Genomic DNA, 26,901 nt, shown 5'->3' with positions numbered 1-26,901 from the left:
GGTTGTGTGAACATCAGAAGTGGAGAGTTCTTATTTCGAAATTTTTCGACTTCCTGGCGGGGAATCAAACCCATATCCTTCCAGGAGAACCAAGCACATCCTAATCACCTCTGCCAGTTAGCCCCTAACATAATGACAAGTTTTACATATTTTTTTTATCAGTATAACATCCGTGCTTCAAGAAACTTTTTGCTTCTTTAAAGTAGTACAACTTCATTGAAGTACTTCGTGAATTGCTAAGTTTGAACTGAATATAATATATCTTTCCCTTAGGATTGGTGGCATCATAATAAAAAATTCCTTTTTCAGTAAATGAACCACACAAGTAGTGGTGTGTATACAGAAAAGAGTGTATGTTATTTTTAAGACTTAACTATTCCAAAGCAATTTATTCGTATTTAATGATGTTTACTGTTACTACAACAACAACAACAACAACAACATCGGAAACACACAAATGAATTTTGAACTAATGAAAGTATGAAACACTCTCAGGATGATGAAGACAATATGATGTTGAATTTACAATCTGTTAAGATTTCTTACATATTGCTTCATTCCATTGTAATTATGTTAAATGTACTGTAGTTGTTCACAAGTAGTTCAGGTACTTTCTGAAATCAACATATTATATACTCCACTGGTGGCAGTGAGCTCTCATTAACATTTGCACTTGAACACCCAGTTCTAATGCATACTTTGTTCTGACCTGATGTTGACAATCGATTGAAAGCATTCAACTCGTATTGAAGCTCCGTTACACTGTTAGTTGTTCAATTTGACTGACAGTGAATACAGGGAACATACTGGAGATTGTGCTGTGAGCCTGAAGATTATATGCATGCGCATGCAGATGACATCAGGGTTTATGTACGGATATCCCCATAAGCGAGGACCACGATGTGGTATGTGCCTTTCAGTCTACAACCACCCTTTAATTTGTGATAAGGACAACAATAGTATTAAAGTTCACCAGAACGGTCCGCCATCTCCCATGTTGCTATAGATGTTGATTCACATAGGGAATCAGAAATATGTGTCCCGAATGAGTAAATTTATAATACCAATATAAATGGTCCGTTATTGGACGTTATAAACTTTCCAGCTAACTCATTCCTGGTTGCCAGCGTTTCACCCCCGTGTGCTAGGCTGGGCTCATCGGTTGGTACGTAGCACACCTGACGCATGGCTAGTGCATACCGTGGAGGCCACTGCATAGGCTAATTGTAGCCACCGGCAGTGCCAATGCACTATGAGAGACTTTGTATCACTACCAAAAATTGATGCCTGCTTGGCCACCAGGAATGAGTTAGCTGGAAAATTTATAATGTCCAATAACGGACCATTTATGTTGGTATTATCTCCGCTGTTACCGTTAGCCACAGTTTCCCAGGAACTACTCTTGCATTACATTGTTGGAGAGTTCGTTAGTAATTCTGAACAGACAACGGCCTGAAAGTTTATAATCACGGAAAGAAGTTTGCTTTTTGTTGTAGGTGGAAAATCATGTCAAGTTCAGCTAATTTGAGTTTTTTTTGCTTCTGTGCTTGTATGTTTATGTGAGTGTGGTATTCTTTTGTAAAAGGATATTAATTCAGTTCAGGTAATTTTTTGAGCAAACTATTAACCTATCAGGATAAGTCGCACACCAGATTTGATTGTCGAAAAAGTTACAAAAGCTGCAAAACAAGAGTCCCTAGTGGGGTTTTTGATAAAGTGGTGTTCACAGAATGCCTCCTCCTTGGTGCGAGGATAGACTGCTACTTATTTCTGTTCCCAAAAACTTTGTACTTGCGTAGTTGTGAATCCAGAGCAAGTTCATTATGCAGGAACAGAGTTGTTGAACCTTCCAGGGTCAGGGTGACCTGGGATATGACCAAACAAAACCCAGCCTAAATGTGTTTCTTGTAGAACTGAGATTTTATCCCCATTCTTTCAGTCAACAATGTTTTGTCTCTGGATATCCATATGTGCTTTGCCGATGTGTACACTTGTATCCCTGGCACCTTGAATATAACATACACAGTACTTACATTTCATCTTGATAACCGGATCATTTTGTGTATGATTCTGCAAACCAGCAGGTGTGGCATTTATGATTGAAATCTCATTCATAAATGTGCCTGTATTAGATGTAGAAGTATTTGGTTCACTCTTGAGTAATGACCTCAGAAGGTCAAGGCTGAACGGTCATAGTACGTATGTAATTATTTCATGGATAGATTAAGAGTTAGGACACAAATAACATACATCAAAATCTCAAGAAGGTATATGTACCCAGATAATCGCTAATTAAATAATTATATTTGTAATGCAATTAATCGAACGACTAAGTAGTCACTGTTACAGACTATAAATCTCATTGCTGAATCCGTATTGACGGTTGAACTACTTACGTAACTGTACAAAACTAATCTTAATCCTCCTAGTCAATACTATATATTTTTATGTCCAATTAAGACGAAAGTTCACACATAAATAGACATGTTTCGACCCGGCATGGTGTCATCCTCAGTAAGACATGTAGGATGCATTAAAAACATACGAAACACACAAAATTAAATGTTAGTTAAAAAGTTTTTTGAAAAGCATGATGAAAGTATAAAAACTGTCACTGGGCTTATCAGAAGCCTATTTAAGAGGCACAGTCTGATAACTGCATATGGGAGATAAAACTTCCACACTCCACATAAGTTCGACTGCTGATTTCAAGGCTTCATCAGGATGGTCGTCATGGAATCACAGGGAGAACAAATTGCGGTGACTCAAAAGCTGTTGACGACGTCGCGGTGCAACACTGGAAAGAAGAGGTTCTGCCGGGTATTGTAAGAGATTATCAGCCTCCAAACATCTACAGTTGTGATGAGACTGGCCTATTCTACAATCTCCTTCCCAGTAAAACATTAGCTGAAAAAGGTGACTCATGCCATGGAGGGAAGAAAAGTAAAATTCATGTAACAGTACTTCTCGCCACCAATGCAGATGATCTGACAAACTTCCTCCACTTGTGTAGGAAAATCGAAGAATCCGAGGTGTTTTAAGGGTGCGAAAACAAAACCTGCGGAATATGAATCCAACAGAAATTCTTGGATGACTATGCTTCTAATGGAACAGTGGTTGAAAAAACTGGACATGAAAAAGAAACAGAAGAAGATCCTTCTTATGGATCGATGTGCAGCACATCCACCTCAAATCGTTCTGGAGAATGTCCGAGTGGAATTTTTCCCTCCTAACTGTATCATTTTTCTACAACCACTTGATTTGGGCATCATTGCAAATTTCAAAGTGTAATATAGAAAAATGCTGGTTCACCATTTGATAACACTGAGTCATGCACGAAATGAGCCTCTCTCCATTAATTTGCTACAAGCTATGGACTTCATTTCAACTGTCTGGAAGCAGGTGTTATCCTCCACAATCGGCAACTGTTTCCACAAAGCTGGTGTCTTACTAGAAGAGGCTGCCTCCAATGATGATTATGGGGACGAAGTTTTGTCTGGCAATGAGCTAACGCTACCGGAGGGTGTAGAATTCTATACTTTTGTGCATTTCGATGATAATCTGGCTATATGTGGAGAACTACGAGATGAAGACATAATTGCTGATGTATGTCAACAACGCGGTGGTGATCGACCAGCTACAAGCAATAGTGACAGTGATGGAGATGGAGATAACGACTTGAATCTTGAAACACCTCAACTGAGTGAAGTGTTAAATGCAATCGATGTGTGTAGGCGTTACATCAGTGTGAAAAGTTGTAGTGAAAGTGCTTTGAATTCATTACTAAGTTTGCAAAAGGAGGTTTTTACTCTTAATGCAAGAAAAGTGAAACAAGCCAAACTACCTGATTTCTTTAAGGCTGGACAAAGTTGAAAATAATATTTTCTGTCTTAAGGTATTTATTATTTGCAAGGATTTACACGTGCAGATCTATTCCATTGGTTTTTCAGTAAATATGTGAGGTATTGTGTAAGTCTGATTTCTAATTAATTCTCAGTTACAAGTAGATTTTTCTCTTCCCTTTGATATACGTGTAAATCAGGTTCAACTGTACCACCGAGCTCGATAGCTGCAGTCGCTTAAGTGCAGCCAGTATCCAGTATTCGAGCCCCACTGTTGGCAGCCCTGAAGATGTTTTCCGTGGTTTCCCATTTTCACACCAGCCAAATTCTGGGGCTGTACCTTAAATAAGGCCACGGCCGCTTCCTTCCCACTTCTTGCCCTTTCCTGTCACATCGTCGCCATAAGACCTATCTGTGTCTGTGCGACGTAAAGCAACTTGCAAAAAAAAAAAAAACTAAAAAAACAAACAAACTATATACCATTAAGGAATGAACCATGGTTCTAAGAAAAGGAAAATCAATAGAATAGAGAGAATGGAAATTGTTAGCAGTAAGGAAAATTGAAATAAAATTGGGATGAGGTATCGAGAAAACCATTCCAAAATGAAAGAAACCAACACAAGAGAATTTAAGGTAACTCAAAATGGACATATCCAGGAACTCAATGAGGCCAACATGCAGGAATGAAGCTGATAGTCAAGTATCAACATAATTTAATCAGGTACCCAATACACATTCAAATATTGAAGTAACTTTCATCACCTCTGCTATCAAAAAAAACCCATTAAGGTACAGCAAGACATGAAAATAACACATCACAAGAAACTATTGGCATGCCGGTCATAACTGATAATAGTAATTACTTAGTTTTCATTTAGCCAGCGTGAATGTAATACAATTTAAGTGTTACCTTGCTGTCGATGTACTAATTGGGAAAACCAGTTATACATCCCAAAAAGGATTACATATCACATATAGTTTAAATGCTGCTAACGTAATTCACATAATTTCATAAATGGAAGCTATCCAGGCTCAATAGGCACCCACATCTCCCTGTATAATTCTTTGCAGGACCTTTCCATCATAATGGAGGAGCAACGCATCCTCTCAGTTCAGTGAATTCCAAGCAACTGAACATCGTTTCATTCTTAGCAAACGGCAAGAATGGAACCACGTGACAACCAGCCATAATAGTACTGTGGTTGGCAGCAGAACGCACTAGCGTACGATAAAGAAACAATTTACACTTGAACATGCAGAAGTGCTAGTAAGGGAAAGAAAGAACAAAGTAACACTTTCAAGGATCGAAATTTCAAATAACTTAAGAGAAGTTTCAGAGTGCCATAAGGTGAAATATAGTTACATAAATTAATATTTGAAGCAACTCAAAAATATTAAGTAAGGTAGGAGTGTAATGAGACCAGGTTTAGTCATGTTATAGTATTTAGAAACAAAAGAGAACAACTAAGAACTATCCCACCGTGGGATATAATTTTGATTCTTATAACCTCGATACATAACATAGCGACACTTGGTTATAATATAAATAAACCTGTTGAATAGCATATAGACACAATTGCCACAAAACGCTCAAGAATTCGACCAAATCACATCTGATATAAAATACTCACTTAAAAACAACTTCACTTCAAATAAAAAATAATCATAACACATCCATAAAATCGTAAGCCTCAAGCTATAATTAAATCCTCTAGTCTTTCTGTAATGATTTGAGACATTATAAAATCACTCAGGGGTGTTTTATTGTTGATTGCTTCTAAAGCATTAATGTTATTTGACACAGGGGGTCACTAATTCACTTGAAGACTCCTTATTTATGGGCTTTAATGCCATGAGCGTATATTAAATCTTTAATTTGCTTAGCAGACTCTGTAAATAACAAGTTAATATGTAGAGATCTATTTTTACAGAAAAAACGTATGATAACTGCTTCATTCACAGTTCTGTAAGGTAATACAGCAGTCTGTAACTTCTCCGCGGCACAACGTTAATAATTAGTACAAAAGCAAGCATATGATTTGTTTTGTTGCCTTGTAAAACAGTACACTTCAAAACACACATGGTTCATTTCATGTGGCTCAGAGAGACCAGTGAATAGATACGGAACCAGTGGTTCATACTTGGAGGACCAGTAATGCTACCATGAGCTATGGGTAGGATTATATAAAAGATTACGAAATAGTAGTTGATGTAAATTAACTATATTGACAAAAGACACATTATATACAAGGCAGTTACGAGAAAAGTATTGCATCCAAAACAGATGAATTTCAATTACACACAAGGCGTGCATAATGATTAGATACAATATGCCGCGTGGGCAGACGATAGCCAGCAATTATGACAAATTAGTACCTGCTGACACAGGAGGGAACACTTAACTTGCAAACTTATGAATAATATAACATATGAATGTGGGCACAAGAAACAACTACAGTACAGTACTGAACAGTGATGCACCCAGGAGTTCTCTATGGTATAGAATGCTGACCTTAGATTATGAAAAAGGGACAGGCCTTCCACATCCTAGAGATGTGATGGGTCCTTCGATTGACCTGCTATAACCACGAATGAATGACAGCATATGTCAGAGACTTCTTGCAGCGCCAGTTGTGGAGAAAGTGAGGGAAGCCCAGCTTCATTAGTATGACCACGCCAAAGTAATTTTCTTGCCAAACTAGCACTCCCATCTCGATTCTAGAGAACATAGCCCCATAGCAGACCACTCAAGTGAGAGTTGGATAACATCAGGGATATTGTGCAGAATGTAGATCTAGAGTTCAAAGCTGTGTAGAGTAATCTGTGGAGACAGTAGAACAGCAAACCGTATGCAGTAGGATAAATGCTAGGAAAGAAACAACACTGCTCTGATTTGAAGAACATTCTAAAATCATTTAAAACTTACTTTAGTCTAGGCTTATGATCTTTCCAAAGCAAAGTATTCTGAAATATTGACTGTATGCTTCTTATGGCTTTCCTCCTTGAACTTTCATTAGAAATCTTCATTAATACCTTATATTAGACTATTTTGAAAGGTGGAGAATTTGATTATTCTTTATTACTGTTATTTCCTTAAAATGGCTGTGGACTATTGCTAAATAACTTTTGTAGCTGTGCACTTTTTCTGTAGGAATAATATTGAATTAGGTTGTACCTATGCTCATGTTTTAAAAGGAAAAATTTTGGGAATAATATGCACTAGAGATGTTTGTGTATATTCAGTAGCTTCCTTGACTCATCATACTCAGTGCTACAGCAACTCTCGTGACAATCGCAATCCCAGCTGTCCAGTGTGCCAAGATGCCCTCAACGAGCTTGCACTGCCCTTGCCATTTGCTCATTGCTCACAGTCTCGCCTTGTGTGCTCCATCTCAGGCCTGCCTCTCAACGAGCATAATCAACCAATGATGTTGCCCAATGGCTATGTCTATGGAGAGCAGGTAATATATTCATTAGTTCCTTGTCTTTTTTTACATTTTATTACCTACAGTTTTGGTACCAAATGAAGAAGAAAATTAGTTTCAAGATAAAATTGTGTGAGGGAGAAGCATCCAACAAGAATTCAAAGGGGCATCCATTTATGCCATATTCCAGTAACTTACCAAGTAATACTTATACTGATAAATTGATCCATCTCATTATGAATTTACAAGAATATAATAGTACGCAGATCAAAACACAAAGCCAGAAAACTGATCCCACCCAATTTAAACATGGTGTATTAAACACATCACATTCTTGCAGATTTATCTGAAGAATCCGTAGCTATTCAATATAGTTTCCCTCTAATCAAAGGAGAACAAAGACTGATGATTGAGAGTTTCACAGATGATCAGAAACAGTGTAGAACCAATGGCTGAACTGACAAAAATTGCCCTACAACGTTTTCATGGAATAGGCCTCGACATCGATGTTCCTAATTCTGTAGGTGTATGCGTCAAGAGAGGGAAATATTCAGACGAAAACCCCAATATAAATCAACAACAAGCCCGAGGTGAACCAATACATTATGTGAGCATAAACTTCTCCAACAAAGTATTTGATTCCCAAACCATGTTAAAAAAAATGAGACAGCATAGGAATTCTTGTTAACTTACCTCTGCTGCAAGCAGACCAGAAATTCTAAATTATAAACTGTTCAATCACTCCAACACTCGTATATCCATTCCAGGCAACACCTCTGTACCATCTTCCACAAAAGTTTCTATCTGATGCAGAAGATAATAAAATGCACCCTGACAGAGGCCCTTCAACTACGGACTAATACGTCTGGTCATATGCTGTACACTGCAAGGAAGGTCGACTCTAACGTATAAACATTTGTCTATTTTTCTGTTTTATGTGAAATATTATTTCATGTTTTATATTAATATGATTTATTAGATAGTAATTTTTATAACCTGCTAAGTTGTAGAGCAAGAACAGTGCTCACATAAATGGCACAAAGGACCTAAAAGCAGAGAGTAATGACTGCTTGAATCAACTTGGCATTGAATTGACTGACCTAATCATCAACAGTCTCGCTCAGTTTTGAGATACCAGGAAGGTTCTTACTGAAATGCGTGAATGTGAGTTTTTGCACTGGAGTGAAATTGCCCCATAAGGTTAAAGGGTTTCGTGTTATTTAATGAACACACACCAGCTAATAAATGGATATCTGATCACCATGTTCTTTCATGATCAGAATGGCATGAAGCAGTCAAGATGACAACCAATGTCTTCTGCAAACAAGCAAACCTGACTATCTTAGAAAAGACTTTAAATACCTCTCCCCTTCCGATAGAGCTCCCTCAAGGTCATCCACACGTTCCCTCTTGTCCATTCCCATTCACCACAGTAACTCGTACAACAACTCATTCATACCTGCTACCATACGTTCCTGGAACTCAATCCCAGCTGAAATTAGAGGCATAGGCAGTCCGAGGCTATTTAAAAGGAAATGTTTAATGTGGTACTCAAATATGTAAAAAGTAGATTTCAACGTAAAAATTTAATAATTAGCTCTAATTATCAATAAGGATACAAAATTATAGAGGTTAAGTAAATTAATTTTAGTGATTTTTAGAAATATATGTAAAAATGATTTTAAGTACATTATTCCGTAAATTGTATAAAGCTGTTGTACAATATGGTTTGGCATAATAGCAGGCTTCATAGCCTGAGCCCCGCCATATAAGAAAGGCAATGTCAATGCAGTTTGTTCCTTATCAGGCAGGTGCCAGGATAACACCCTCTGTCGGCGTTGCCACAGTGAACACGAAACGCTTGCTGATGTCGTGGGTGCTTGTCCGTTCAGAGATGTTTTAAGGAATAGTCTCCACCACACGATGACTGGCACCCTCAAAGAACAAAGCTATATGGTCTACGAGGAGTGTCTGGATTGGCGGCAGTTGGTAGCACCAGGCAAATAGATATCCTAGCCTTCAAACCGGAAAGCAAGAATAGAATAATCATTGACCCAACTGTGCGATTTAAATCCATCCCATTCTTGTTAACCAAACAAACTGAAGAAGAGCTTTTACGAACCTACTGTCCCGTATTATAAAGAAAAATACGGACTGCAAAATACCTTGCAGGGTTAATGGTGGGAGCCTGGGGAACATTCCTAAATTCTTACCCTAGTTTTGGACTTCATTAAAACATAGAGAAACATCTGTTAACAAACATAGCAGTAGCTGCCATCTGTGGTTCACTATTAATTTTGACAAATCATTTAAACATCAGTAGTATAGTTTGTTGCTTACTCTTTGCTTCTTAGTTCTTTTTTCTATCATGTGAAATATTATTTCATGTTTTATATTAATATGATTTATTAGATAGTAATTTTTATAACCTGTTAAGCAGTGATGATAAGTTGTATATTGGAAAATGATTGTTTGTCGTTGTGGCAACCCTATAATTAGGGATGTTGTAAAATTAAAATACAGTAAATTGTTCAAAAATATGTTGTATTGTTGTCTGGAATATTCCAGAACAGTCTGTTGATAATGATTACTGGAGTTTAACAAGGATCTCGGCACATAGAATGCAAGCTAACATTATGTAGTTTGACTGTTCAGTTCAGCAGATTTTTCATAGAATCTGCCTTCATTGTTGGTGAATTACAGAATCGCATTTATTTCAGGACGATTTCAAAAGCAACCGTGACCAAAATCCCATCAAGACAGTGTGGTGATGTATGAGTGAACGCAGTCTTTATTTCCTCAACGATCTGGCCTGATTGTGTAGCTAAAGCATAATATTCAGAATTCAAGAAAATGTCTATGGCACAGTTAATAAGAGTAACCAATATTATACACAGAAATGTTTTCCTACTAACTCGTACACTACACGTAACCAAAAGCCACTGGACACCCATTGTTGGTTCCCAAGACACAACAAAAAAGTGGCCTCATGTAAACTAGCTGGTATGGAAACCTGAAACTACTTCTTTAACCATTCGTGCCACACATTATAAAGTGGTTTAAGCTGAAAGCAACTAGTGCCTGTGTATGGATCTAGTGAGCCGCCATAAGCAGTTGTAATAACATTAGTAACAACAGGTAGTGGCAGATTCAGGATCAGAATTGCCCGTCAATGTCGACAATCTAAGTGGTGATAATGGTGAAGTGCAAACTATAGTTCAGTGGAAAATAATGGTGATGACAATCATCAAGTTGTACGTGAGTGATGGGATATTAGTATTGATGAAAGAACCAAGGATCACGAGGACAGTAAATAAGAGGATTTTATAAGTTTTACATTTTGTGCTATGACTAAGACAAAAATAACATCTCTGTTTTAATTACACAGTTGAGGGTTCTTATGTGTAAGAAATGCAGCAAATCACTGGACAAATTTACACAGATAATAGGATTTTGTGCATTTTAATGCACAACCAAACTTTTAATAATACAGAACATAAAATACTGTTTGAAAATGCAGTAATATCAAACAATTAACACATTCAATAACCACTTTTATGAAAAAAGTAGGGCAATATAAAAATTACTTAAAATGTCTATTGTTGGTAAAACACTTGAGGTACAAAAAGTATACAAAACGTCAGATTTAGTTGTTTGGCAAAAAGTAACCAGTAATGTTGCCATTGATGCTTTCACGGCCCATACTTAGACATGATGCTGTATAGGCTTTTGGGCTTATGCTGTGTCAAGAAAATAAGGTGAAATTCTTTAAGTTTCGCACAGAATTGTGCTCTGCGTCCTCAGAAGAAATCTCGACTGTCCACGAGAAAGGCTTCCTAAACAATGAATCTTTAACATTTAGACGTTATAATAAAAGTGGAAATGGTACGTTCATTCACCACCAGATAGCTCCCAGGATGAGGCACAATGCTAGCGTTCAAAGTGGAAGCTGATGGAACCATCAGACTAAGTGGTTCACATAACGTGTGTTTATAACATATGACATTGACAGGTGTATGATAGACACAAGCTGGAATGAAACATCTGGCGACGAGGAACGTACAAATTTGGAGAACCCCGAGACGAAATAACAATAGTGAAAGGACAGGGAAGGGAACTACCTATGTAAATTCATAATGGCTGGCAACCAGGTATTACTTAATTGATAGCTGGTGTCCCTGTTGAAATGGTTAGGATTTCTATGTTCCTTGTCGCCAGATGTTTCATTTCAGGCTCGTGTCTATCATACACCTGTCAGTGTCATATGTTACGTACACACATTATGTGAACCGCTTAGTCTGATGGTTCGGTTAGCTTCCGCTTCGAGCGCTAGCGTTGTGCCACGTCCTGGGAGCCATCTGGTGGCGAATGAACGTACCATTTCCAGTTCTATTATAACGTCTAAATTTTAAAGAGTCATTGTTTAGGAAGCCTTTCTTGTGGACAGTCGAGATTTCTTCTGAGGACACAGCACAGTTCTCTGCGAAACGTAAAGAACCTTGTTTTCTTGACATGACATAAGCCCAAAAGCCTATACACATCATGTCTAATCAGTAATGTTATTTGCTTTTGAGATTCATTTAAGTTCTTTCGTAAACAAGTATGAATTTTCCAAAGGGCAACAATATCACTGTAATTAAAATCTCAGTTGAGCATAAAATAAGAGTTTCAACACTTTCTAATGCTAAAACATATTGCACATGTGCAGCAATCTCATAATCATTCACTAATTTCTGTACTGATTCTCCTTTCTTCAACTTTTCAATTAATTCAAGCTTTTGTTTTAAATTAAAATGACTTTCTTTCCCTTCGTAGCCATGACTGCTATCACAGAATACTAACAAAAACCTGCTATGCAGTTCTCAAACAGTCGAGAGCATGCATGAAATTTTTTGAGTGCACAGTTCACTCATATTAAAGATGCAGTGACAAAAATAAAGAGAATAATACAACAAATGCTGGGGGTGCAGGGATTATCCACACCCAGATAATCGGGAGTTTGCTGTATTACCTTATAACATGCTCCAAGCTGAAGAAAATGTTAGGTTTCATTGAAAATTATAATGGTCTTGAATCCCAAAATGTGCTCTGAGGGTAAAAGATTCCTAATCCCAGCGCTCAGTTTCTAGAAATAGAGGCAGCGGGACTGTAACCTTCCAGTGTGTGTGTGGGTGGGTGGGGTGGGGTGGGGTGGGGGGGAGAGTGGTATTCCAAATTATTGGGCTGAAAAAATAATTTTCACATGCCCATAAATATAATCCCTATAAGCGAATATTATTATTTAATATTATAGATATGTTCCAAAAAAATTATTTTTAATATTAAAACTAGCAAATGTACCCGTGCTTCGCTACGGTATTCTACATTGTATACGGATAAGTAAATCATTTCTTGAATAAAATTAGTGTGTTCACCTATTCAATACAATTATATTTTGTAGTGATTAAATTCTACATGAAATATAAACACTAGTTAGGGACATGTTTCACCCTAGTTTTGGGCATCTTCAGCCTAATACTAATCTTAAGGTTAAGTCTTAAATCTGTTGACATTGGAACTTAATACTAAACTTAAATTAATATCAAATACTAAATACAATGGTCTTATGCTTATTACATCTTTACATAGTTTACAATATGTACATTAACTAAATGCCAGAATTTGTGAACAAGGAAGCACTAAAATAATTATTTTCAATGATTAGAAGACGTTAGAGACGTCTGGATGAAAGTTTATGCAAATGTGTACATATTGGCTAGAGATTGATCACAGCGTGAATATGTACATTAACTAAATGCCAGAATTTGTGAACAAGGAAGCAATAAAATATTTTAATTACACAATGACTAGAAAACGTTTGCGACGTCTGGATGAAAGTTTATGCAAATGTGTACGTATTGGCTAGAGATTGATCACAGCGTGAATTGGAGTATCTCCAACTGTTTGACTAGAGATTGATCAATCTCTAGCCAATACGTACACATTTGCATAAATTTTCATCCAGACATTGCAAACGTTTTCTAGTCATTGTATAATTAAAATATTTCAGTGCGTCCTTGTTCACAAATTCTGGCATTTAGTTAATGCTCATATTGTAAACTATGTAAATATATAATAAGCATAAGACCATTGTATTTAGTATTTGATATTAATTTAAGTTCAGTATAAAGTTCCAATGTCAATAGATTTAAGACTTGACCTTAAGATTAGTATTAGGCGAAACATATCCCTAACTAGTGTTTATATTTCATGTAGAATTTAATCACTACAAAATATAATTGTATTGAATAGGTGGAGACAGTAATTTTATTCAAGGAAGAATTTACTTATTGTATCTTCAATACGGAACAAAATGAGATTAGTTACTTGTATATGGATATCGAAGTAAATTACTGTACATGCAGTGAATGAGACTTTTTAATTTGCATGCCACTTACCGTTATCCAGAAACAGCACAGGGAGGTTCTCATACGTTTTCCAATGTAAAGTGTGAGTTGCGGAGTTGTGATGATAACGGCAGGCTCACCTGCCTACTGCCTTTCATAATAGAGTAAGCAAGTTTTGATTATAATTGTAGGTTCCATTACCTACTGCGCGGTCACAATCAATTTTGGAAGTTTTCGTTGCAATGGCAGGCGCCCTTTCCTACCTCCAGACAGATTACAGTTGAGTTTTTATTATAAAATCAGGCACCTTCTCTACTGCAGTCAAAATTGAGTTGTGCTGCTATCATTATAATGACAGGCCCCTTTTCTTAATGACAAGTCACAGGAGTTGGTGAGTTTCCATTATAATAGCAAGAACACTATGCTTAATGCCAGTCATACTTTAGATGCGTAAATTTGTTTATAATGGCAGCCACACTTGCCTACTTCCAAACACAATCGGTTAGGGGAGTTTTGAACAAAATTGCATGCTCCCTTGACTTCTGGAAGTCAAATTGAGAAGTGAATTACTATTTACAATGGTAGTCCCTCGTTACTAATGCTAGATACAAAGGAGTTGGAAAAGGATCCCATTCCTACTGCCAGTCAAAGTCCATGGTGAGAGTAATGATTACAATAGCAGACTCCCTCCTGCTGAGAGTCACTATTGATGTAAAATATTAATTATAATGGTAAATACACCCTTTCTGCATCGCTACAAATCGATTTCAATGAATATATATATAGATCGGCATACGAAGTATATGCATGTATACAGTATTGCAAACCTTCATTTACAGATTAATTGCTGATAAATGTTGCATCATATCGGCAAACGGATTGCACTATAAGGCACCTCATTTAGCGGTCTAAATGGCTGGTCTTTAGATATTTTCTCCTGTCTCATCTATTTATGGGTGGAATTGAGTTAGAATCAATGAATAGGATGACATTTTGATAAGGTTTTCTCTCAGTGCATTACTTTTGGGTACTAATATGACAGCTACAAACATAGAATTTGGCTCACATAGGGATACTGGGTGGGCCACGCTCGTGTAGAATTAGATGATTCTACCTTTTGTATAAGTGATTTGAACTACGAATTATGCATGTACAAAGAGCAAAATGTAGGTATAATCAAGAAATAGAGACAAATCTAACTTATAAGGAATAGAGATACGAAAAAACATCATAAGACCAAAGTTGTAGATCACTCCAAATTGAATGAAGATTGTGCCATCTGTTTTGTTATACGGGGGTAAAAAATGAAATATTTAAAGATCTTGGAAGCTTTCCGTCAATTACAGGTTAAGACATATAACTTCGCCAAATTTCAATTTTCTAGCTTGTCTGGCTGATTGTGCCTTAATCGTGATTTTGGGGGGTGGGATGGGGGCGGTTAAGATGAGGACTATCAGGAAACTATAGCTAACAAATATGCAGATTGTCATTATTACACTTGAAACAGATAGCTGTATGAAAATTTAGCCAAAAAGGTCAATGTACAGACACATGATCATTAAGATTTTATTTATATAGATAACATCATATACTGTACACTATTGATATTATATTGGCATTCTCAGAATATTATTTTAATAATGTTTTTGATTTCAATTCTTTTTCCTTCTGGTTTAAATTTGAGATCTACACATTATTATTATTATTATTATTATTATTATTATTATTATTATTATTATTATTATTCCTGCCCTGCAAACCAGTGACCTTGCCATGGTGGGGAGGCTTCAGTGACCTAATGAAGCAGATAGCCGAGTCGCAGGTGCGACCATATCGGATGAGTATCTGTCAATAGTCAGACTAATGAATGGTTCATCAAAAGTGGGGTAGCAGCTTTTCGGAAGTTGCAAGGGTGACAGTCTGGATGATGGACTTATATGGGCTTGTAATAATACTCAACATGGATTAGCCGTGTTGATACTGCTACACGGCTGAAAGCAATTGGAAACTACAGACGTAACTAACTCCCGAGGACATGCAGCTCTCTCTGTATGAATGGTATACTGATCATGGCTTCCTCCCGGGTAAAATATTCTGGAGGTAAAATAATCTCCCATTCGGATCTCCGGGTGGGGCTACACGAAGGTGGGGGGGTGGATCGTTCAAGAAGATGGATACTGACATTCTGCGAGTCAGAATGTGGAATGTTAGAAATTTGAATAGTTGTGGTAGGTTGAGATAGGTTAGAGAATCTGAAAAGGGAGGTGGATAGACTAAATAATGTTAGATGTAGTTGGTATAAGTGAAGAATGTTGGCAGGAAGAGTAGGGAAAATGCAGGAGTTGGTTTAATAATGAATAAGAAAATAGGGCAGCAGGTAAGCTGCTATGACCAGCATAGTGAAAGGATTATTGTTGTCAAGATAGACACCAAGTCAATGCCCACAATAGTGCAGGTCTGTATGCCTACTAGTTCAGCAGATGATGAACAAATCGAAAGAATATATGAAGAGATAGACGATTTAATACAGTACATAAAAGGTGACTATAATCTAATTGTGATGGGAGACTGGAATGCAGTGGTAGGCCTAGGAAGAGAAGGTAATGCAGTAGGAAAATTCGTATTGGGACCTAGGATTGAAAGAGAAAGTCGGCTTGTTGAATTCTGCACCGATCAAAATTTAGTCCTTGCTAATACTTGGTTCAAACACCACAAACGGCAACTGTATATGAGGAAAAGACCTAGAAACACTGAAAGGTATCAAATAGACTTATCTATGATTAGGCAGAGATTCAGAAACCCTGTGTTGTATTGCAAAACTTTCCCAGGAGCACCCATGGACTCTGACCACAACTTGCTGGTCATGAAATGCCATCTGAAGTTGAAGAAATTAAAGGAAGGAATGTAGGGAGATGGGATCTAGACAAGTTGAAAGAAATGAGTAAGTGATTGTTTCAAGGAACATGTTGCATGAAAACTAAATGAAAAGGCTGAAGGATGAGGTATCTAGGGCTGCTGCAGAAATGGTAGGAAGAAAGCAAAGATAACTATGAATCAATGGATAACTCAAAAGATACTAGACCAGATTGATGAACGACAAAAGTACAAGAATGCAAAAAATGGAAAGGGCAGAAAGGAATACAGGCGATTAAAGAATGAAGTGGATAGGAAGTGCAGGACAGCTAAGGAAGAATGGCTGAAGAAGTGCAAGGATGTTGGTGGTTGTATAATCCTAGGGAGGGTAGATGCTGCGTACGGGAAAATCAAGGAAACCTTTCGAGAAAGGAAAATTTAGGTGTATGAATATTAAGAGCTCAAATGGAAAACCACTTACAGGGAAAGAAGACAAGGCAGAAAGATAGCAGGAGCATTTCCAACAGTTATATCAAGGCTGTTGATGCTGATGAAATGGGAGACCCAATTTTGAGATCAGAATTTGACAAAGCTTTGCGAGACTTAAATAGGAACAAGGCATGTTTGATTGATGACATTACCTCTGAATTACTGACTGCCTTATGAGAAACCAGCGTGACAAGGTTATTCCATTTACGGTAGTGTGTAACATGCATGAAACAGAAGTGCCATCCGATTTTCGGCAGAATATTGTTATACCCATTCCCAAGAAAGCTGGCGCTGACAAGTGTGAAAACTACTGCACCATTAATTTAGTGTCTCGCCTGCAAAATTTGAACACGTATTATTTACCGAGGATTGGAAAGACAAGTTGAAACTGAGTTGGGAGAAGATCAGTTTGGGTTTACGTCTGATCTTAGAGGTACGAATTATAAAGGACAAGCCCACATAGGTCTTGAAAAGGAATTTGATAATGTTGATCGGACCAAGCTATTTGAGATTCTGAAGGTGATCAGGATCAGATACCGACATCTAAGAATTATCTACAATCTGTGTAAAAATCAGTCTGCAGTGATAAGAATTGAGGGCTTCGAAAAAGAAACAGTGATCCAGAAATGAGTGAGGCAAGGTTGCAGTTATTCCCCCCTCTTTTTCAATGTTTATATAGAACATGCAGTAAAGGAATAAAGGAAATCAAAGAGGAATTTGGGAAGGGAATCCCAATCCAAGGAGTGGAAATCAAAACCCTGAAATTTGCTGATGAAATTGTTCTTTTTTCTGAGACTGCAGAAGATCTGGAGAATTGCTGAATTGTATGGACAGAGTCTAGGGTAAGGAGTATAAGATGAGAATAAATAAGTCCAAAACAAAGGTAATGGAGTGCAGTCAAACAAAGTCAGGTGATGCAGGAAATATTAGATTAGGAAATGAAGTCTTAAAAGAAGTAGATGAATATTGTTACTTGGGTAGTAAAATAACAATAGCAGAAATAAGGAGGATATAAAATGCAGAGTAGCACAAGCAAAGAAGGTCTTTCTTAAAAGAAATTTTCTCAATTCGGACATTGATATAGGAATTAGATGTTTTTTAAGACTTTCGTCTCGAGCATGGCATTGTATGGTAGTGAAAAATGGACGATAACTAGTTCAGAAAGAAAGAGGATAGAAGCTTTTGAAATGTGGTTTTACAGAAAGAATGCTGAGGGTTAGGTGGATAGATCGAATTGCTAATGAAGAAATACTGAATTGAATTTGTGAGAGGAGATTGATCTGGCTGAATTTGACCAGAAGGAGAGAGAAAATGATAGGGCACATCTTAAGACACCCAGAATTCGTGCAGTTTGTTTTTGAGGGAAGTGTAGGCGGTAAGAATGGTAGGGGTTGACCAAGGTATGGATGTGATAAGCAGATTAGAGCAGATGTAGGATGCAGCAGTTGCATACAATTGAAAAGATTAGCACAGGATAGCATGGCGTGCAGGGCTGCATGAAACCAGTCTATGGATAGAGCCCTGCGCGGATATACAAAATAATATCCATATCTGCTCAGCATCCGCACTTCCTTTATCCACATCCGCGAATGGTTATCCACATCCGCAAAATGGTTATCCATGGATAATGTAAATATTTAACTGCAGTATATTACACCAAGGTATTGAAATGGATAAATCTGTTAACATAACACAATAGGCCCGACACCTGGCACCAGAACCCCTACAGTCACAGATTTATGAGGGATTTTCTCTTGCGACAACTACCGATGGATTGCCCTTTGTTCCTTCCTTCCATTAATTGCGGGCGGGAGCCAGTTGGGCTTGGGTGAGATTTACGGCTTTATGGTCTTACGTCTCTTTATCATCACCATTCTCCCATACCAATATCAAAGGTCGCCTAACCAGAAGCAAAAACAAGAGTATACCTGAGTGAAAATCAATAAATGTCATTTATTTAGAAATTATCAGCAAAATCCGCGGATATCCACATCCGTGGACTGATCTATGGACTGATGAGTCTGTGATTATTATTATTATTTAATCATTTTACTGTCCAGGGTTGGTTTTTTCCGCAGATTTGGTGAGGGATTAAACCTCTATTGCCTCAAGGGTAGTGTCCTGGAGTGCGAGTCATTTGGTCGGGGATACAACTGGGCAGAAGGACCAGTGCCTCACCCAGATGGCCTCACCAGCTATGCTGAACATGGGTGTTTTGGGAGATGGAAAGATCAGAAAGGATAGACAGGGAAGAGGGAAGGAAGCGGCCGTGGGCTTTGATTAGGTACCATCTTTGCCTGGAGAAGAAGTGGGGAAAGCACGTAAAACTACTTTGAGAGTGGCTGAGGTGGAAATTCAACCTCCTCTACTCAGTTGACCTCCCAAGGCTGACTGGACTGCGTTCTTGTCCTTGTACCACTTTTCAAATTTCGTGGCAGAGCTGGGAATCAAACCTGGGCCTCTGGGTGTGGTAGCTGATCACACTAACGGCTACATCAGAGGTAGACTCTACACATATACTGTATATAAAATATTATATTTTTATTTATTATATTTATTTCAATATTATGCATATAAAACAAATATAATTTTAGCTTCATATCTTCATTAAAACATGTTTTTTAACATTAGAAATTGTGTTTAGTTTCATCACATATAATATCCTTTAATTTCTTATTTAAGGATTTCATATTTGCCACACTTTTGTATCCACTTTGGCAGACTATTGATTGGCTTACATGATTGAACAGAAATTCAGCAATCTATGAACACATTCTTCCTTGTCAGCAATGCACATTTTATTATATTATCTCCCGTACACCTCCTCAGCGGAACAAAACATCAGCAAAAATCCTTGGTCTTGCTATTATAATCTGTCTTAATTCTACCCTATAGTCTCACTGTACAATTTAAACATCCTTGTATTACTAAAGTCTTATCTTGTTCTCATTTTCCAAATTTGTTCTATCTTAAGGTCACTGACACATTTGTACAACACTGTCATCAATAAGATAAAGAAAAGATAAAGTTAAGAATGTAATAGATAAAGAATTTAACTTGGAAGAATTGGCTATATCAGAAACAGGGCCTAAGCAGAATTGAATGAAAATTTATATTTATTTATTTATTTATTTATTTATTTTATTTATTTTACACTCTATGGCCTACATTGGACCACTCTAGTCAATTATACAAAGTATTTATTGATTTCCTATCAGCCCAGTATAGTAGTCTGCTATAGCGAGTACGGCATATAACGAGTACCCCGTTATAACGGCAATTTTTTGCGGTCCCTTCGAGAATCCTATATTAAACTGTGTATTATGCTTCAGTTACAGCGAGAGCTCTATCACTGACGCATCCTTTATTACGAGTGATTAAGCGCGCGTAATTTTTTTCCGTTACTGATATTTATGCACCCCAGCGATTATGTTGCATGCGATCGATTACCTTTGGTATCGTTTCCTCGCTATTGCCACTAGCGAGTTCTTTCATCGAGGACTGCTGTTCTCTAAAGAAAATTCAAAATGAAAGAGGATAACACGTTTTCGTAATAAATGCGTAAATAACTTGGCCGATAGCAGTTGTTAACTCATTAAAAATAAAGGCTGAAGTAAGCGATCGCTTAATTTTAATGTTACTGTATATACCAAAATTAAGTATGTGATACACCTCAAATTATGGCAGAGTACATCACTGATTTCAGAGAATAGTTCATATTTTCTCAAGTCTAGTTAAATTTTGGAAAGGCTATTCACACATAAATTTTTAGCGAGGAAGTTATCATTTCTCGACATGCGTTTCAGATATGTTTTCATGATATACGGTTAAGTTAGGTGATGCCATTTGAAGAAGAAAACTGAAATGTTTGCCACAGAAGCCTCTGGAGTGATACCGTATTTCTCCAAATCCAAGGCGACGTTTCTTTTTCTCAGAATCTCATGTGAAAAAAGGATGATTGTCTTGCATTTGCGGCATAACAGTAACGAATACCACTAGCAACTACCGCAGTAACCACGCTGCTTCTTTTCACATGCGCACGCAAACACAAAACTCGTTGACAATAAATGACTGCCTCTTTATTACACATTGCTAGCTTGACAACCGGTTGTTACAGTGCCTGTGTGTAACATCACTGGATCTTGGGAAATAGTGAAGAGAGACTGACGTTCTATTAGCCTCTACAAAAATGTTTCTCAAATCTGCAGAACAGCATCAAAACATGCGAGCTTCGAATTCATAGAAAGGCCACGGTTACTCAGTGGCAGAGTTATAATACGTCTACTGTACCTGACGCTTAGTAAGTTTTATAGACAGCAGGAACATTTTCGTAATGGATAGTCATATTGTAAAGATACATGGAACAGGTATTGCCGGCAAATTATCAATGGGTTCTTGTCGATATTATGATGCCAATTTTAAGTTAATGGTTATTAAGCACTCGGAAATGTAGAATAATTGTGCAGCCGCAGGAAAATACAGCATAGGCCTAACTAAAGCCAATATTTGACGTTAGTGTGAAGACAAAGATATGGTAGCTTAAAAAAAATGCATACTGTACAAAAAATGCATTCAGTGGTCTGCAACAAGGACGCTTTAGAGAAGTCGAAGATGAAATTGTGAAGTATGTGCATAAAAAGCTGAAGGGCAGAATGGCCATACCGTAGCGCAATAAAGTCGTCCGTTGACATTCAACGTCCGCAATTAGACGATAAATCGCCTGCCGCTGAAATTGGCCAAACCCGACAAGGAGTCGTGCATGTAGCGGTAGCAGGCTAGATCTGACGCTGAGTAAAAGTAAGTTTTATAGACAGCAAGAATATTTTCCTGACAGATCATCGTATTGTAGAGACGCGTGGAATAGATATTGCCGCATTTTACAAAGCTCTTTTGAGCCTGATTAAAAGTTTTTGAAGGAAAAAGTGGGGTTCGTCTTGGATTCAGAGAAATACGGTACTATAATTATTTCAGAATGAAATTAAACACACACGTCTACGAAAAATAACAAACAAGTAAGCCCCAGTGTGGATATCATCCATGGAAATACAAGTTTTGAACAAACTGATTGCTGTTTCATACCAATTTTAATGTGTATGGGGGTTTTTCCGATTTTCATACAAAAATCGGGTATAACGACAATCCGCTATAGCGAGTAAATTTTTCGCTGTTGTGAATTCTCGCTATAACAGACTTCTACTGTATTTTTTTTAATTATGAGAGATGCTGCTTTCCTTTGTTCTGTTGAAAATACCCTCCCATTTTATTGATCTTGTTCTGTAGCCCGGTGTGTGTGGCTTGAAGTATCTTAATTTTTTCTCTCTTGTTTTTGAGGTTGTCTATTGTTATTTATAGTTCTTTAATATCCTCCTTAATTTCCGTGATCCATTTAATCTTGGTCTTGCCATTCCATAATTTTTCTATTATTCTTCCGCTAATTCTGGTGTCAGGTGTTTAGATATGATGTCCAAAGAATGATACTTTTTTCCTAATCGTGCTCAATACTGGTTCGATTTCCTTATAAACTGTTTCATTTGATGCTATTCTCCATTGTCCAATAATAATAATAATAATAATAATAATAATAATAATAATAATAATCATAACTAGCAGTTTCCTGCTGGCTACGCCCACAATGTACAAAGTATGGTGTTGTTTGTTACTATCCTCACGGATGTATTTGCAAAGTTTCGAATTAATGAAATAAAGCACATGATCTGCTGTGGTAATAGAATGTAATTTTATGTCAACAAACAACTTGAAAATACATCACACAAAGAAATTGAATTAAACGTTCCTTGGAACAACACTACGTGCCGAACTGTCAAAAAGTCCTATAAGGTCTTCGTCATGGAGACAAATGTACTCACAACTTTTCTCCGAATGTACCAGTTTAAGTAGTTACAACCTCAAAAGAAAGCGCTTGATCCACTGAGTGATTTTAGACCAAAACAAACTGCGTACCTCAATTAGAACGAAAGATGTGATTGCTTCAAAGAGGCAAAAAATGGAAAAAATCAAATAATTTGAAGAAGGCGGAAGTTAAGTGATTTTTAGTACCTGATGACAAATCTGTGCATGAATACCTTTCAGTTAAAAAAAGAATGAATGAAATCGACCGGATAGAATGGCCGGACTGACTGACTTTAGTTTAAATTTTTTAATATATAGGTAAGAAGAAGAAAAGAATAAGAAGAAGGTGGAGATAATAGTGGAAGTAGAACAGGTAATATCCAAAGTAGAATTTGAGGAACAAGAAGCAACAAGCCATGAAGTGAGAACAAAAAATTGTCCAAGATAAAAAGTACAAAGATAAAGAAGCTATTATAATAAATGAAAAAAAATTACAGCATCAATATTACAGTAACCAAAGTGGACAAGGTTAGTATGATTGTTCTAATGAATAAACAATAATATATTGATAAAACAGAGGAGTTCACTTTAATTAAGAAAGATGTGACAACTGTAGTTCACAAGAATTTTAAAAAATAAGTAGGATTTGTTTCGGACTCCAAGGACAGGAATAGTCGAACAAATATGAACCTGGGAATACCTGCTATGAGAACATACAAAATTCATAAGCAAGAAATACCCATAAGACCGATAGTAAATTATAGAAATAGCCCAACATATAGTTTGGCCAAATTTATACAGGTATTCTTAATGAAGCATTTTAAATTCACAATGGAAACAATAGTTAGTAATAAAAGTGATTTCTGTAACAGAACTAGAAATATTGAGATGAAGGAAAATTACACAATTCAGTCTCTATATTAAAGACCTGTACTCCAACATCCCCATCTCTGAAATGATAAATATTATTAGGAAGAATTTAGCTGGACATACCGGGTTAAGTAAAATACAGATTGAAGAATTTATAAAGTTATCATATACATTAGAGAAAAATTATTTTGAGTTTAATAACAAAATATACGAACAGGAGAAAGGGTTGGCTATGGGTTCCCCAGCGTCGGGTATTCTGACAAATATTTACATGGACTATTTAGAATCAAATAATTGAGAAAATTAAAGGGTAATCAAATGGGTGAGATATGTAGATGACGTTTTCATTATTATAGATGAACTGAAAGTATGTCCAGTAGAAATATTAAGAAGGGTGAAGGAAATAGACAGAGAGATTAAATTTACAATGGAGTCAGAGGAAGGAGAATCACTGAACTATTCAGACGTCAAGATAACGAAAATTACACTAATAGGGAATAAGAGTACCAGGTTTTTAGAAAGGAGATGCTTACTAGTACTATTATTAGGAATGACTCCAACCATCCAGGGCAACAGAAGAAGGCAACATTTTACAGTGTGATTAGCAGGACCCTTAAGTTCCCCTTTAAAAAAAAAAAAAAAAAAAAAGAGCTTTCGAAAAAGAAATTAATACAGTTTATGAGATCACGAATAGGAACGGATATTCAAAGAAATATATAGATAAAATAAAGAGCAAGTTAGTACGCCGTTCCCGCGTCCAGGTCGGGCCACAAAGAAATCCTGACTAGCTCAGTTCATCATTATCTATCAATCAAGTATCTATTTCGGGTCGTAGATGCCGAGAGTAAAGTCGCCGGGTGGGTTAGACTGCTAAATTCGCACAAATCAGTTCGTTGGACGTCTCCATCTCGCGAATTAATCCATATTGCTTCTAAAATATCTGATGATATAGATGTTGATTCCCATAGGGAACAAGAAATATTTGTCCTGAATGAGTAAATTTATAATGACCAATTACGGACCATTATATTGGTATCATAAATATCTATCATACTTAATCTATGAATGTTTATTATCATTCTACGTTGCGATTTTATTTGATGTAAATAAATATCACACGAGAACACGTTCACTTCCTTATTAAAATTACTTTATTTACACTGTACGTCACAACACACAATTATACACAGTAGCAAATGACACTATATACAACACTCAATAGCGGAGTACCCTGAAGTCGATTCTGTCAAGTACAGATATCAACAACACTGATGCGCGCACTATAACATACTCTCTCTTTAATTCCCCGCCTCACTCACTTACTCGAGTCCAATGCTCTGACTCCACCTCGGAGCCCAACAGTCGCTCCCAGTCCATCACTTGACTGAGTCCCAAGAACCAAGATCTGCGAACTTAAAACTGAGAACTGCCTTCACTGACTGACAGCTCGATATTTATACTACTCGACCAACCATCTAGAATGATCGACTTCTGGAAGAGTTCTTACAACACTCTTATGAAACACACTCGAAACATCGATCGACCAGCTAGACGAATGGGTACTTGGAACTTTCCCCGCTATTTAAAAATACACATGGAAATATTGACAAGATTCGTAATGCCTCTACATGTATCTGGATAATAAAACCTTGCTGTAAGTTTCCAGAACCCTTCACCTATACCAAATTATAGTACAATAAGTCTAATATACGAACATTATGGAATTTTCTACAGCTTTTGACTCTATAGATTTTTAGGTTATACAATACGTATTTGAGGTTATACAAATTTATACTACATATTTACAGAGAAACCATATACTAGTCATGTTTAACACTTAATAAAAGATAATTTAGCCTTAAATAAACTCTAAGTAAAATATATTAAACACAATTATTGAAGGTTTTACGTCAGTATCGATGTCGTACCTACGACATTATAAGTACTTATTTAACCTAAGACATCATTAAAAGAATGAATAAATTTAATATCACTTTATTAAATTAAATAATCTTGAAATAGAATAGAAGTTGAATAGTTTGTTGAAGTCTATCTCCTCGCCTGACTAATCTAATTAATATATAAAAATGTTCAAAGATCTTTGATATGAAAAAAAAATCTTGACTATATACATTGCTTCTGTTGAAAAGTAGAAAATAATCTAGAGATGCTCATTATTATGACATGTAAAAAAATTAAAATCACGTTTAGGTTATTCATTTTTCTGCTTGAACACAAAATAATTCCCTAAATTCCCTTTCAGAAATTTTATATAATATATTGCAGATCTATTTTGAAGTTATCAGTCTATTTGCCTGCATGTAGCTGTCAATATTTTATAATCATGCTTTATATCACCATCACTAATCGTTAGTACGAGAAAAACATTAGTCTTCTTATTCATTTCTCGAGTATTTCAGATTCAGTGGCTTTTATCTTCAAAATTTCAAGGAAGAAAAGATAAAAGATAAGTCATTTAACATTGTTTCAATTTTAAATAATAAAAAATTACCATTACTAATCATTATGTAGATCATTTACCTAAAATAAGAAATTCCAAAATAGAGTTAAGTGCCAATTACTTATATCATGTGCGACCTGTTAGTGTGTCACCAATAACTTATAACACTTTATTTAACATCATTTCTGGAAATTCTGTGGTCTGTCATCTAAGAAGACTTTAATAACCAGTATCTTCATCATCTAATTATGGAGAACCTCTTAAGTGATTTCATTGAAATGAGCAATTAAGCATTCTAACTCAATGTATTAAAATAAACATAATTGTGGTCAAGAATTCTGATTAATGTGGGCTAATTTTACTCGCTCTTCCCTATATGGATTCATTTTGACGATCTACCGGTACCTATCAGACATACAGTATGTAAACTACATGGATCATATTTAATGCTGGATATGGAATACTGAAAGATTAATATACGTTATGGAATTAAATACATGCAATCCTAACCTTGAATCGTGTCAATTAACTTAATATCACCATTAAAATACATCCATCTCTTCTCTCTCAATGAAATAGTAATCACCATTATTACTCTTCTTATTATGCAACCATTATTCATATATATAACATCTGTTTCATATTCTTTGCATCATATCTCTTCCTTCATTTCAGTAACTCTTATATGTATCTTAACTTGATGCATATGAATTCATAACTATCAT

The 26,901-nt window shown here is 36.4% G+C and overlaps 1 protein-coding gene across 1 annotated transcript in view; it reads left to right on the top strand.

The window, feature by feature from the left end:
• The window catches only part of Kaz (Katazuke), a 127,750-nt gene that overhangs the window by 91,272 nt on the left and 9,577 nt on the right, over positions 1-26,901 (top strand). Inside the window, exon 7 of the mRNA XM_067151425.2 lies at positions 7,108-7,303. Within this exon, the coding sequence (XP_067007526.1) occupies positions 7,108-7,303 (196 nt within the window). The remainder of the gene's footprint in view (positions 1-7,107; positions 7,304-26,901) is intronic.

This window comes from Anabrus simplex, chromosome 7 (genome assembly GCF_040414725.1).
Source record: "Anabrus simplex isolate iqAnaSimp1 chromosome 7, ASM4041472v1, whole genome shotgun sequence".
NCBI classification, from domain to species: domain Eukaryota; kingdom Metazoa; phylum Arthropoda; class Insecta; order Orthoptera; family Tettigoniidae; genus Anabrus; species Anabrus simplex.
This window is presented reverse-complemented; position numbering and strand designations above follow the sequence as displayed.